The 13931-nt window shown below is 39.6% G+C and overlaps 1 protein-coding gene across 1 annotated transcript; it reads right to left on the bottom strand.

Annotated features, from left to right (window-relative positions):
• Positions 1–2756: 2756 nt before the first annotated feature.
• On the bottom strand, positions 2757–13646 carry LOC138039810 (gamma-aminobutyric acid receptor subunit beta-like). The gene is made up of 10 exons (XM_068885652.1): positions 13639–13646; positions 11886–11951; positions 10499–10588; positions 9716–9858; positions 8897–8964; positions 6661–6881; positions 6107–6189; positions 5890–6027; positions 4702–5117; positions 2757–3173 (listed from the first exon to the last, which is right to left on the bottom strand). The coding sequence occupies exons 1-10, from the start codon at positions 13644–13646 to the stop codon at positions 2802–2804; spliced, it is 1605 nt and encodes a 534-aa protein (XP_068741753.1). The 3' UTR covers positions 2757–2801.
• Positions 13647–13931: the final 285 nt, after the last annotated feature.

Here is a 13931-nt window from a genome sequence, read left to right as displayed (position 1 = left end):
TTATGCGTGGTGTCGAAGACCTCCTCAGTACTGTATCTGGTATTATTTCTCTAGTGGTGGACAAGGGTCGTGGAGCAGTAACGTGTCGATTGAATCGGTTGATCCGAGTATCTGGCTTCTCATTTATTTTGCTATTTTTTTTGGCGGCTTTTATCATTCGTCGTTTGCTGAGAGGATATTGAGATCTTCGTCGAAAGTGCGTGTGAAATTTGACTATTATGTAAACAATACGAGGTGCAAGGAGGGCGCTTGATCTTTTGGTTTAACCTTTGAACAGTGACTTAGAGACAGAAGGGTTTTGGACGCTAGCCTCGTCTGGAAAACAAAACAGGTGGAGGACGTACCATCGCACCGTTGGACGAAAAGAGAAGATGATATTTGCGGAAATCCGCGGAGACATTATTAATCTAGCGTTCCGCTGCTATTTAAGTTAGCGGGATTCCTCTCATTGCTTGATTATACCTTTCTAAAGTTCTTCCTTTGGGAAATTTGCAAGCTTTGTTTGATTAACTAAGCCGTGCTTAGAATGGATGTGCTGTCTTGAGCAAAGGAAGTTATAGGGTAATTTTCTATTCGCCAACAAATCAGTACTGAATATTGAAAGTGTATTCCATAATGAGCTATCTCTGAGACTTTGAGCGCAATTTACCAAACAATCTCTGAGCAATGACGCTTTGAAAATTCGAACTTCACAAAAGATGTATGGTTCATTGGCCCAATTTATCGCTTTTTGATGGCTAGTAACTCGCTCGTTATCAAAGACAAAAGTCCGCTTAAAATTGGACTGGAAGTCAATTTGTGAATAGCATGGTGCTTCTGTGGGCAAAACCGTGTGTTAATGAGACAAACGTGAACAATGACAATGATGCAATTTTTAAATTACTTTGACTTGATAATAACGCTTAGCTAACGTCGAAACGTCGTCGTTTCGTTACAAGGTTTTTAACAAAGTTTTGACTATTTTTTAGTATGTTTTGATATGTTTTATTGCATTTTGTTATAGTTAAATGTTTTTCAAAATTACTTCTTCACTGCAAAAGTATTAAGGCAAATTTAAACTGAAAGTCAAGCAAACAAAGAACTGATAACTGTCGTATTGGCAAGTGAATAATTATCTGCTTAATTCGCGCTTAAAAGCCATTTGCAAAAATGATAGGTCCGCTATGTGCAGGTACAATCTACATCAGTCAAACGCCTCGTCCAAGGTTATTATAGCGAAAAGAGGTTCAATCCTCCATCGGTCAGAAAGCGTAAATATCGTTAAAATACCGTCGTAGTTGTATCCAAACATCTACAATTTAGGTAAGAACGTTTGCGCTAAATATTGGTAACATTTTGTTTCAGTCGGCAGTGAATGAGGACAGCTTACGCAAGGACGACGATTCAGCTTCGATGTCATCTAAAAGTAACTTTGCGATCGGTTAATCAAGTAATATCACAATAATTCCAAATCGTTTGGCAAAAAAAGAATGTGTATCACCTTTCAGGGAAAAAAAAAAACACATATGAACGGTTTGATTGTTTGGAACGGAAAATAAAATTGTTATTGGTCTCTTTCCTCCTCCTCATAAGTTTGATCGGCAAGAAAATGGCCACATGATGTACCAAAAATATTAGACGCACGCGTGAGCCATTTCGCTGATTAAAAGTACATCATCGCTCTTATTGAAAAACCTCGAGGCGATATCCTTGCGTAAACTGTCCGAACCCAGGGAGGATACGGAGGAACTTCCCATTAGAAATAACGGGGCTGTTTTTCGCAGTCTTTAAAATAGAGTTTGTGGATGGTGCCTTTAGGCTTGGGCTAAGACCCAAAATCTCCGCAGGCAGAGTTCACACAGTATCCTTGGGGAACTTTCAATTCATTATCTGAAAATGAAGAATGGCGAAGGGTGAAAAAAGGACAATGCCACGCCCAACCGTTCAAAGTTGTTTTCCGTCATGCACCCACGTCGTTTTTATAGGGGAATTACAAATAATGGATAATTATGCGGCTAGCCTTACATACGTATGTTTCATCCATGCCAAGGGACTCATCAGAGACCTTTCGGCTAACTCGTCAAACATCGCATTTGAAGTTCCGCTAGCATGAAAAGGGGATTTCTTATGTGATATAAGGCCAGATTGCCATCATCATTTTGATGCTAGCGGGACTTCAAACGCGATGTTTGACGAGTTAGCCGAAAGGTCTCTGATGAGTTCCTTGGCATGGATGAAACATACGTATGTAAGGCTAGCCACATAATTATCCATTGTGAAATTCTTACACTTTTTCAAGAGTTACAAATAAGCAAAAAAAAAAAAAAGTAAAACTGGCACATAATTATCATAGTTTTGCTTTCCTAGTCCACTTAAAATCAACTTAAGCTATTGTAGCTTGGCTCAGTTTTTGAGGTACCTCAAAATACCATGTTACATATTTCAGTTTATGCTTGTTGATAGGCTATCAATTTTTTCAACTTTAAAATTTTAGCAACTTAGAGGCCACTTCTGCAAGGCAGCCAATCTAAAGAAAAAAAAAAGGTAAAACCTGAACCAGAGCGAAATATTTTTTTAAAATATCCCATGGAACTGAGACAATTTGCCATTAACCCTGAATGCCTTGGTATTCTGATGTTTCGATTATACTGGGAAAAAATCATAAGCAAAATCAAATTATCCAATCTTCGACCACCAACTTCGTTGGTTCCCTTTTTAAGGACATTCCTTCGCAGAGACTTCATATTTCGCAGTCTCTGTTGGGTCGACGATGAAATCAAGACTTGATGGAGAAGGATTCTCAGACAATTTTGACTTTGTTATTATGAATTATCTGCATTTACTAGGTTGTCCCAACGAACAGTGTAAATCCCAAAATATATCCCAAGAAAGATCATGTAAGATAAGGGAAAGACAATCCGAGAATATTTATCCAGGTAGCAAATTTCTTCTTCTCCGTCTTCAATAGTCTTTCTTATCATCTGAATCATGGATGGTCTCCTTTGGAGTTTCTTTAGCGGTGATCTGTCAGGCTGGCAAGTCTCAGAGATGTTGTTGCCTATTGGTTCGATTATTCTCACAGTTCGTTCGTTGCTGCTATGATTATTGCAAGTCAATAACTCTCTTTCATCCTTTTTCTCTTTGCTACTGTTGAAGTCGTAGGTCTTGTTGCCAATGGACACCGTCACAGTCATCTAAAATCCAAGAGATGAAACACCAATAATTTGATTACGGTCTGAAAACTGACACTTGTATTTCCTGGACTCAGCAGCACAGCACCGTTCATCATTTTGTATAGTTTTACCAATTACTCGCGCCTACTCGCTATGCAACTTAACGTTAAAGTACTACTATGACAAAAAAATGCACTTCCTTCAGATTTTGAAAGCGTTTTTGCTTGACACCTGACTGGCAAAATTTTGAGCTTCGAATTTTATCCAAAGGCCGCTTTCTTTGAGTGCAAGTTTTAGATTTCACGGTCGGCCAATACTCACGTTCAAGACTGACCGATTGGACCTCAGAGGGTTGGATAGAGGATAAGATGACGTCAAAGACTCACCAGCTTAAAATTGCAACGTGCAAACGCAGCTTATTATACATGCAAAACACAAGTTTAGAAGTCTGAAAGCTCGAAACTCCCGTGCTGTTTGCATGTTTAAACTAGTAAGTCTTTGACGTCATCTCATCCTCGATCCAGCTCTCTCAAGATTTTAAAGTTAGTAATGGCGGGCCATTAATTTAGGATAGTCAAAATCAACAGGTGTCTTTTTGAAAGGAAAGAATAAAACTTCAGTCACTTAGTGTTCAGTTAACATAGTTTTGAAATGAAAAGAAAAAGTGGAAGTGATTTTTGGTCATAGTAACACGTTAACCGAGAAAAAAATTCCAAAAATGAGTTCTTGAGAGATAAAAATCTACCAAAAAAACCAAACAAACAAGGATTTGGTAAAGAAGAAGGGCAAGGAACACATTGTGGTATTTTACATTCAAAGTTTGCATATCATCATCGTACAATCCTGGAAGTAAAGGAAACAACTGACTGCCTGAGACTTGAGGTAGACTGACCGGTTGGTGACGTGCAAGTCTTGTAAAGTCCAAGCTCTGAGTTAAAGTTTTTGGCGAGTTTCTGGATCGACTCCTCCGCTGCGTTTGCTAATATCCGAATGGGAGGCGTGGTGGCCTCATGGTTAGTGTGCTCGATTCCGGATCGAGTGGTCCGGGTTCGTGTTCTGGACGGGGACATTGTGTTGTGTTCTTGGGCAGGACACTTTGCTCCCACGGTGCCTCTCTCCACCCAGGTGTATGAATGGGTACCGGCGAATTTAATGCTGGGGATAACGCTGCCCCCATCCAGGGGGGAGTAGAGATACTCCTAGTCGCTTCATGCTACTGAAACCGGAGATAAGCGCCGGCCTGATGGGCCTCTCTAGGCTCGTACGTAGACTTTACTTTTACTTTTTTTTTTTTGTCCGTCTATAATTTCAGGTGTATGACGCCAAAGCAAATGCAAAATATGTAGTTTTTCAACGGTGAATTGTGGTGAATGCGCCTTTTTCTTGGCAAGGAGACAAAGACTTTCTCTTTTCTGCCATCTAACGTGCTCTCCTTTATCATTCAGTAGAAACCACCGAAAGATGAAACACGAGGAACGGTTAATTGTATTAGTCAGAGCAATCGTTACTTCGCATTTCCCAGCAATCTAAACTCTTCTAATTAGTTTACCTTTTCTTCATCTGAATCATTAGCCATCATCAACGCAGCCTCCCGTTTTCTTTCTCGTTCTAAAGTTTTCTTTTCTCTTTCATTCTTTCTCTTTCTTTCTTTTCTACTTTGCTTCAGTACCAGCACATACTCAATCAAGGTCATGAAAACGAAGACAAATGACCCAAGCAGAAAGTAATCCACGGACTTGAGGTAAGAAACTCTGGGTACGTTATCATTCAGTGCACCTTGCATGAAGCTGATAGTCAGGACAGTAGCTATACCCAGTCCCACGCGGTCCGATCCGTCCGTCTCATCAACCCAAAAGCTGACCCAGGAAAGAATAACCACGCAGATGCAGGGAATGTACATTTGGAAAATATAATACATCGTCCGACGTCTAAAGTGGATTGTTGCCGTGAGTCCAGCGAACGTCTCTGAAAAGATCCAATAGTTTTGTAAGGAGATGTTGCTGAAATATCTTACAGTTGACCAACAAAATGAATTCTTATTTTTCTTTGGATTTCGAAGCTTTGTTCACTAAACACTTAGTGACCAAAGTTTAAGTCTTGATTTAAAAAAGACACCTGTTCATTTTAACTGGAATTTTTTTTTGAATTTAATAGTCCGCCATTACTAACTTTAAGATCTTGAGAGAGCTGGATCAAGGAGAAAATGACATCAAAGACTCACTAGTTTGAGAATGTTCAGACTTTTAAACTTGCGTTTTGCATATATAAGCTGCGTTTACTAATGAAGTTTTAAACTGGAGAGTAAATGACGTTACTTTTTCCTGGATCCAGCCCTCTGAGGTCCAATCGGTCAGTTTTGAACGTGAGTAATGGCGGACCGCGAAATCCAAAACTTACACTTAAAGTAAACGTACTTGTAGACAGTTTTTATGTAAGGGCCAGCTGAACAAAGTGGAAGCACCGGATCTTGGGAGGTCTAACCAGCAAGTAATTCTAGTTTGTAATAATACTGCAAGGCTGGTTGTGCGGCTGTGAGGATAATATATTTTTGATCACTCAAAGTAAACAGGCTTTGCATACAAGTCAAATAACAAAATTTTGTTAAGCAAACACGCTTCCAAAATCTGAGGGAGGGAGGTGTTGAGTATTTTCCGACAGCGCTGGGCGAGAACGGGAAAGTCGTTGTCAGACGGTCGTCCTTCAGTTCTATTTGAATCATTTTGTCGCTAGTACTCACCAGAATGATAAGTGGGGTGTTTTCCATTTCGCTTTGCTGTCAAAATATCGAACTGTGCCATTTCTTGATCATAAATGAAAATGTCAGTTCCTATTGGCTTCCTCCATGTCAGTTTTAAATCCTTATTCTCAAACGAAACTACGAAATTGAAAGTGGCATTAAAATATCATCAGACAGATGAGGTTTTCTCTGAAAGCCATAATAATGTTGTACTTACAACTCTCAAAAGCTAAATGACAAATTTGATCATCCAGCGGATAATCTCTCAAATCTACCTTGCAAGAGCTACGTGCCGTGAATCTATAACCAAAATAAAAACAATGAGAATATTACGCCAAGAATGTTTTTGCATTGTTATTAACATTGCTTCGACACGGATCTATGGTCCTCCTGATAAAAGTCTGGCGCAGGAAGTTCTAAGATATTACGGACCTTAAGAACATAATGAAAATTGCAGGCTTGCGTTTGTCAATTCCTTCTGAATTATTCTAGTTTATCCTACTCTTACAAACCAGCCAAACTACTCAAACTGAATTTATTCATTTATTCATTATTACGATTCGTCTTTCCTGCCTATATAGAGTATAATGAACAGAACAGTCATAATTCGTTTCTTGTTCAAGAATTCTCAGAGATAAAGAGCATTTCTTCAAAAATTGTTCTGGCACAAACCATAACGCTTCACAATTAACCAAGATGGCGCCCCCTAGAATTTTGGAAACAAAAGTTACAGATTCTGAAATCCACTTACGTCCAAGAAAGCTTTCTTACCTTAAGACTAACATAATTGTTCCATTTTCCAGATGCACCCAAGCTTTCTTGTTAATTGACACCAACTTATGAATTTTAGTGTCAATTGAGTTTATAATGAAAGTATCTGGTACCCAGAGCTTGTCCGTTGCATCTCCACTGAGAATTATAGTCTGGTTAACACCAAACCCAAGTCGAGGATCCTGCCAAAACTGCCCCATGTATAAATCAATTGAAAATTCCTGCAAGTAGGCAAAGATTGATATAAACTAAGAGAACTTGACAAAAATCATTTGACTGGAACCTCCTCTTCCGTTTAGGGCCGTAGGAATATTTTCAATCAAATTACCCGAATATTCTTTCGCTAAAATTGACTTCAGATAGAGTCATGTTCAAAAGGTTATCTGGATAACTTCTGTGGCGTAATCTTTGTTTGAATAATGCGATGTTTTCTTCAAATTTCGCTTTTGAAAAGTTAGTTCTATGAAGCCTTAGGGCTTCGACTTTGATAAAGGCTTTCCCGACGCCTGGAGGGTGGCAGGAGCTAAAGTGCGTGTATTGGAAAGTCTCTGTCGGTTTAAAGAGCATGCGCACATCAAGAATAGAGTACTTTTTGAAGCGGTTGCCCTTGTATACACATGATTGCATCCAAAAATGTTATTTCAGTATCTGAAATCTCAGCCGTGAATTTCATTGTAGGATGGAAGCTATTCGCTAGCTCCGTAAAGTTGTTTATTGCTTGTTTGTTTATGTTCCATAGAGAAAAGATGTCGTCAATGTATCTTTTCCAAATGAGTGGTTTGTATGGAAGTCTCAACTTCCGCCATAAAGATGTTAGAAAAAGATACTGCCATTTTTGTTCTCATTGCGGTTCCGTGTGTCTGGATAAGTCTTAGCATTTCTCTGAGGAAGTGAGTTGGAATCGGAGGTTTGTTTCCATAGAATGTTTCGTATGTTCTACATACAATGGCGATTCCTTCCTCCTGCGGGATGTTAGTGTAAAGGCTAGTAACGTTAATTTAGACAAGGATTGTGTCTTTTGCGACTTTAGTTTTCTCTATAAAATTTAAGAAATCTGTGGTATCTTTGAGGTATGATTTTTGCATTTTAGCAATAGGCTGAAGTAAGTGATCAACAAATGATGAGATTCGTTCAGTGGGGCCTTAATCGCAGCCTGATATGCATATGATGGGTCTCCCGACCGGGTTAGGTTTGTGAATCTTTGTTAGAGTGTAGAAAACAGGAATTCGTGGCGGGTTTGGTGTCGGTGATAACCATTTTTTAGTCATATCGTCAATGTGGTCTCCGTGATGGAGAGCATTGATGAGTTCTTTTGCTTTTTGAGAGGTTTCTAATGCCATACGTAATGTAAGCGTCTAAAAGATAAAAGTTGGGGTTCCCTTATCTGCCTTTTTAACGTTGATTTCATTGTTCTGCTTAAGCTTTTGAAGGACTTGGTGTTCATTTTTAGGCAAGTTGTCTTTTGGTTTAGAGATTTTGACCTCCGCTAGTTCAGTTTTGACCTCTTCTACTGAGATATGATTCAAGGGTGACCGATGGTTGAACCGGTGGCTCCCAGTTTGATTTCACGTGAAAGGAATGTCGCTCTTTATCCTGTCCATAAAAGATATATTGTAGGCGCATTCGTCTAGCGAACGCTTTGAAATCGTTTAGAAGTTGAGTTCTTATGAGAATCTCGTTTGTCACGGACGGAAGTAGGAATAAATTTCAGCCCCCCTTGATAGTAGGTTAATTTGGGCTTGTTTCAGTTCAAACGGATTTGAGAGGCTCTTGATGTATCGCTTATCTGTTTCCTGTTTTTTCTGGTAAGTGTCGCGTCCCAAGCTTTTTTCTTCTTTCCCACACAGAATTGAAAGAAGTCGAAGCAAGGATGTGAGGTCACTAGGGATCAAACTCGGCGGGCTTTCTCGCACAGAAGGCCGCGCTCTAAACAACTGTGCAATCCTTACTATGTCGAATTTACCTCTTGGACTTCTCTTGTTTTCCTCTTCCGCTATAACTATTGAGCTAACCAAAGTCTCCACACGTCAGTCAGCGGGTTCGAATGATTTATGGAACTGACACTTGGCGTACAAATGTTTTTTTTTTCCTAAAAGTGATGTACACTGACCGACTGCGACGTGCACAGCATACTTGGTAAATTTTCATTCTTCGACGAAAAATCTCTCTCAAATCTCTTTTGGTATTGGCTATTGGGATAAGCAATCAGTCACGTTTGGCTGTGAAGGACGCTTACCATATGAGTTTCGCTAAGTTCGCCAAATGACAAGATTAGCAAATCCATTTCAACTTTAAGAGATTGAACTGAAATAAAATAAAAAATACCAAGGATATGAGACATTGGTTGAAAAACAGAACAAAACCGGGACATTTAAGAACACAACTATATCGTTGACTTCATTTGGCCAATACTGACATATCACTCTAATGATGCATTAATTCCACGGGTTTTTAAAAACTCACCCTGCCCACGAAACCTTTCTGTGACGTTTTCTAAGCTAATCTCTTCTACCTTACTCCACCGGGGAAGGGGTTAAAAGCAATCCGTACCCTAATGTTAATGGCATAAGCAAACTGGGGACGTAATCAATGGCTCTAGAGACGCATAATTTGTCCAAACGAATTATGCATCACCCGTGTTATCCGTCTAGTGAAAAGACGGGACGAACTATATGAGACGCATAATTCGTCTTGGACGAACTTGGGCAAACATTTTTTCTGTGTCTGTTAAATTCGTCTAGTATAAAGACGGGCACTAGACGCATGATTTGTTTGGACGAACTTTCCAGTAAAGTGCGTTTTCGAAGACACACTAACGTAGATACTTCGTCCAGACGCATAATGCGTCTTGTGGCCGTCTTTATACTAGACGAATTTAACAGACGCAGAAAAAATGTTTGCCCAAGTTCGTCCAAGACGAATTATGCGTCTCATATAGTTCGTCCCGTCTTTACACTAGACGGATAACATGAGAGACGCATAATTCGTCTGCACGGATTATGCGTCTCTAGTACAAAAACGGCCAATAACTGCTCATTTTAATCGCTTAATTTACCTTCATAAAACGGTCGAATTCTCTTGTCATAGTTTTTGAACACTTCATCCAAAAGTCGCGACATGTTTTTCCCTGCCAATGTGAAATTCTTGTAAAGGTTGTGAAGGATTGGAATCTCTGGATTCTGGGAATGTGGATCACTCCTAAAGATTGAAAACACAATAAAGTTCACGGATTGTGGGGGAGGGTTATCTCCTCTTTCATTATATTTCATAATATTACCGGGAACCAAAAGACTCGATCGTAGAATCAATACGATCATTACATGCGGGAAAGGAGGGAGTATTCTTCGTATGTAATACAAGTGGTCATATTGAACACGATTCCCGCCTTTTTCCAGCATTTGTTTTTTGTTAGTATTAATACCCAGTATTTGTATTAAAGCCGTTTTTCAATCTCTACCATGTATATTTGTTGTCCATCTAATAAAAAGAAAATTAAACGCCATGAATGTTATGTTTTCGTGGCAACAATATATATTGGTCTTGCCATTTAAACATCGCCACCATGTAATATTCTCTATTTATATTATAGGGAGACAGGGCGGTCAAAACCTCGCGCCTTCCGTATCTTTCGCCTCCGCCTTTCCGCTCTTCCCCCCGTATCTTTGTATTCCTTTGCTCCTGACAAAAAAAAAAGGGTTTTTCAACACCCTGCGAAACTTAAACCTTCCTAACATTCCCTAAGTCTGATTTTTCCGAAATTAAAATATTGGAATGATCACTCTTATAATAGTGAGAACCACATCACTTTTACCGTGAAAAAAAGGAGACTGCTACTCACGAAAACTCCAAGGCATCAGCTGTGACAGAGGCATTTCCAATAATCATTTTGGTGACATTGCAGTGTGGATCGATACTTCGAATGACTTTTCTGGGAAGCAAAGGAAGGAAAGAAATCACTTTGTTTTTCCATAATCGGTATGACGGTGAGACAAAAAATGAATCATAAGTTCATTCAGATTGAGAAAATGCATATAAAGGGGTTTCTCTTCTAAAGAAGGTGTCGTGCTGCGTCGGTGGGGAGCGAAACACAGAATATGTACTTATTGACTGAGTGGGAGGGCCGGACGGGAGAATATTTGGCCCGAGGTCATGGCGTACGGCCCTAGCGCAGCGAGTTCCTGGCGCCATGACCGAGGGCCAAATATTTTCCTGTCCGGCTCGACCTAAACTCAGTCAATAAGCATTTTATCATATGGGCTCTTTTCACTATTTATTAGCACTCAGAAGATGAAGTTAGGACAAAATAAAAAACAAAAATCTGCACAGAAAATTTATCTAAGTTTGCATTTGCTTTTGTGGCTGTAAATTACTTGGATGTTTAAAGGCGACGACATCCCCTAAAATTGCATCGCACGGAGCAGTACGTGTTCCTAGTAGGGCCGTACGGCTTTTTCCGGCCCTGCTCGCGCTAATGTGTACGGCCCTCATGGGGATTTTCCCAATAGTTTTGCAATGAAAGCGCGCGCGGGGCCATACGGATCATATGATAAATGGGTTTATCAACTCAGTTGATAAACCCAGTTATGAGTATTTTTGCGGGTTTTGAATTGAGTCCCGAAAAAAATAAACCATTGTTTTATTGGCCAATCACAACAGAGGAAGACAATCGAATGGGTCAAATACATGCGACATGAGGAGTGCGCGAAAACGCCTACGAGCAACTCACAATTGATTTAAGTGGCTGCGACTGAATTAATGAGTAAAGGAACTGCTCTTGGAGATAACAGCATTCGTTTATAATGAGTCAAACAACTGAAGCCCATGTTTTCAAGAGGGAAGATTATGTGGCATTTCAAGTAGCTCCTACTACAAGTTAAGCTATTTGTGCGTGTGTTTAACAAATAGATTCCATGTTGTCGTGCGTCTGTTCAGTAATAAACAAAATGTGGTAAGAACAAAAATGTGGCACACGAGACGATAGCCGAGTGTGTCACTGATGTTCGTAATACATTTTGACGTCTGCTGTGGTCTATTACTAAACAGACGCACAGCAACATGGAATCTCTTTGTTTTATATAAAGAATTAAACTCTTTTCGCATAAAAGCTGATGGTGACGTCAAATGTGCGTCTGTCCTCTAATAGAACCAATCAAAGAGCGAGAATAAGTTGAGTTATTATATAATTTGTCCTATAGCAGTTCTAAAGTAAACAGCGCTGGCCTTACTTGTTCCTAAAATGAAGTTCTCGCTGGTATTCCGAGTTGTTCTTCTTAAGTGTTTCGTGTAGAGACCTGTTAACATAAGATTCACTTTTACCTATTTCATTGGCATGCACGGCTGACGAAAATATTACAAATTTCTGACGAGGATGTCGTAATATATAAAAGGCAAAAAAAAAAAAAAAAATGCAACAAACAAGAACAAACACAGATAGTTGTGTTGAAAACATGAATTTCAACTGTATGTGTTGCATTACCCACCCCCCGGGAGGTGGGTACTGCCACATCTAGGCTACCCAAGACTAAGAAGCACTCGGAGGCGATACCGCTAAACATTAAAGTTTTCATCTTCCTTCTGGATCTCAGGTATCTCGCATAGGTGGTCCATAAACGATTAGCTCGTTTAATTTCCTTTGAGTTTTGGATTTTTTCTTTCCAAAGCACGATTTGCGTTACGAAATTGCTTCTTGCGCGTGTGATTTGGATGACAGCTTGCACTGATGCAGTTTGCATGTAGCAAGGCTCTAATATTTTTTGTTAAAAGAACAGGTTAAAAAGAGGATATTTACCCACAGTCCGCTAATGAAATCCACGAGAAGATGACACAAAAAGTAATCCAGAAGACAGAGCGTCGCATCCAAATCATCCTGTACCTTCAGATATACTTCAGTAAAGCCTTAAAACAAACAAACAAACAAGCGTTATTATTCAGTGGTGAGGCCGGGTTTTTGCCACCAACTCGTCAAGTTTACAATACAATACCGTGCATATTAGGCTGATTTAGCAACAGAACGGGAACGTCAGTGGCGACGTCGCGCGCAGCAAAACTACCAATGAGAATTTAGAGTAGAGAAGAAAAGAGTGGAGTCTATTCTATTCTGAATTCTCATTGGTGTTTTTTCTGCGCGCGCCGTCGCCACTGACGTTCCCGTTCTGTTGCTAAATCAGCCTAAAATTGAAAAGAACCGTGACTACTTTCTTAGCAACATTAGATGATGTTTGACCGACTGAGGCATTCAACACTGTTCCGGGTCTCTGTGTTCTACACGACATGTTGTCTGGGGATTCTATCAAAGCCATGGGCAATTCTACTGACCTCAATTTGTTCAAGATTAATGACAAATATGACCTACCAAGGTCTAAGAAAGTCTATCAGAGGTCTACTGAGTAGAAAATCGAATCGTGCTTCTGTCCTTTGTTACATCACAGAACTCAATAAGTTTTCCCAAGGCAATAAGCACTTAATATTTGCGTCGCCACTCCTGTGAAAGACTCGCAATGGATATATCATGATTATCCAACACGACTTTGACTTTAATTATCTCTCTTATCACAGAAAAGTATCATTTCCAGAGGGTACATTATGTTATCAATTCCTTGACCTATTTGGGCAAGAGATTATAAAGGTAAGAGAAGTAATCCCTCACACTGGCCCTATTTCCATCGTAATCCCTCGTAGGTTATTTTTAGATGATATAAATTTTCCCGCGGATAATGTTACCGCGCGCGTTACGTGGAAGTTTCGTGGAGGAGGGAAAGTGCAGCAAATTCTGTACGATGCCATTCTCCGTTTTCAAAATGAGTTTCATGGCCTGATAAAATTCATTGTCTGCAAGATACAGTTTTCAAACATACATCCTTGGAATTGCTTAACTGTCTTGTTTACAGTGATACCAATTTGAAGAACTTCCAATCTATCAAACCGTGTTAAATAATTTTGACAGATGCAGATATGTTTACCTTGGTTGCATTGCGTTACTTGTCCATTTTAGTGCGCACTTTCTCACCGTCTACAAAATTCTGTCGCTTACAAAACTCGTCCGTGTCGAGATGCAGTTTGCAATCATATATCACGGAAATCGGTTAACTGTATAATTCACTCTGATACCAATTTTACGATTTCCTAATGTAGGAAACCGTGTTAACTAATTTTGAAAGAGGGAGCTATATTTTACGCGTGCGTTGCAAATTGACTTCAATCCGATCTTACGGTTTTAAAAATTTTTATCGCGGGGTCAATTAAAATTTTCCTGTCATGTGTGGTACTGTTTG

The sequence above is a fragment of the Montipora capricornis genome, chromosome 3 (assembly GCF_036669925.1).
Source record: "Montipora capricornis isolate CH-2021 chromosome 3, ASM3666992v2, whole genome shotgun sequence".
NCBI lineage: Eukaryota > Metazoa > Cnidaria > Anthozoa > Scleractinia > Acroporidae > Montipora > Montipora capricornis.
Note: the sequence above shows the minus strand (reverse complement) of the source record. Positions and strands in the feature narration are given on the sequence as shown.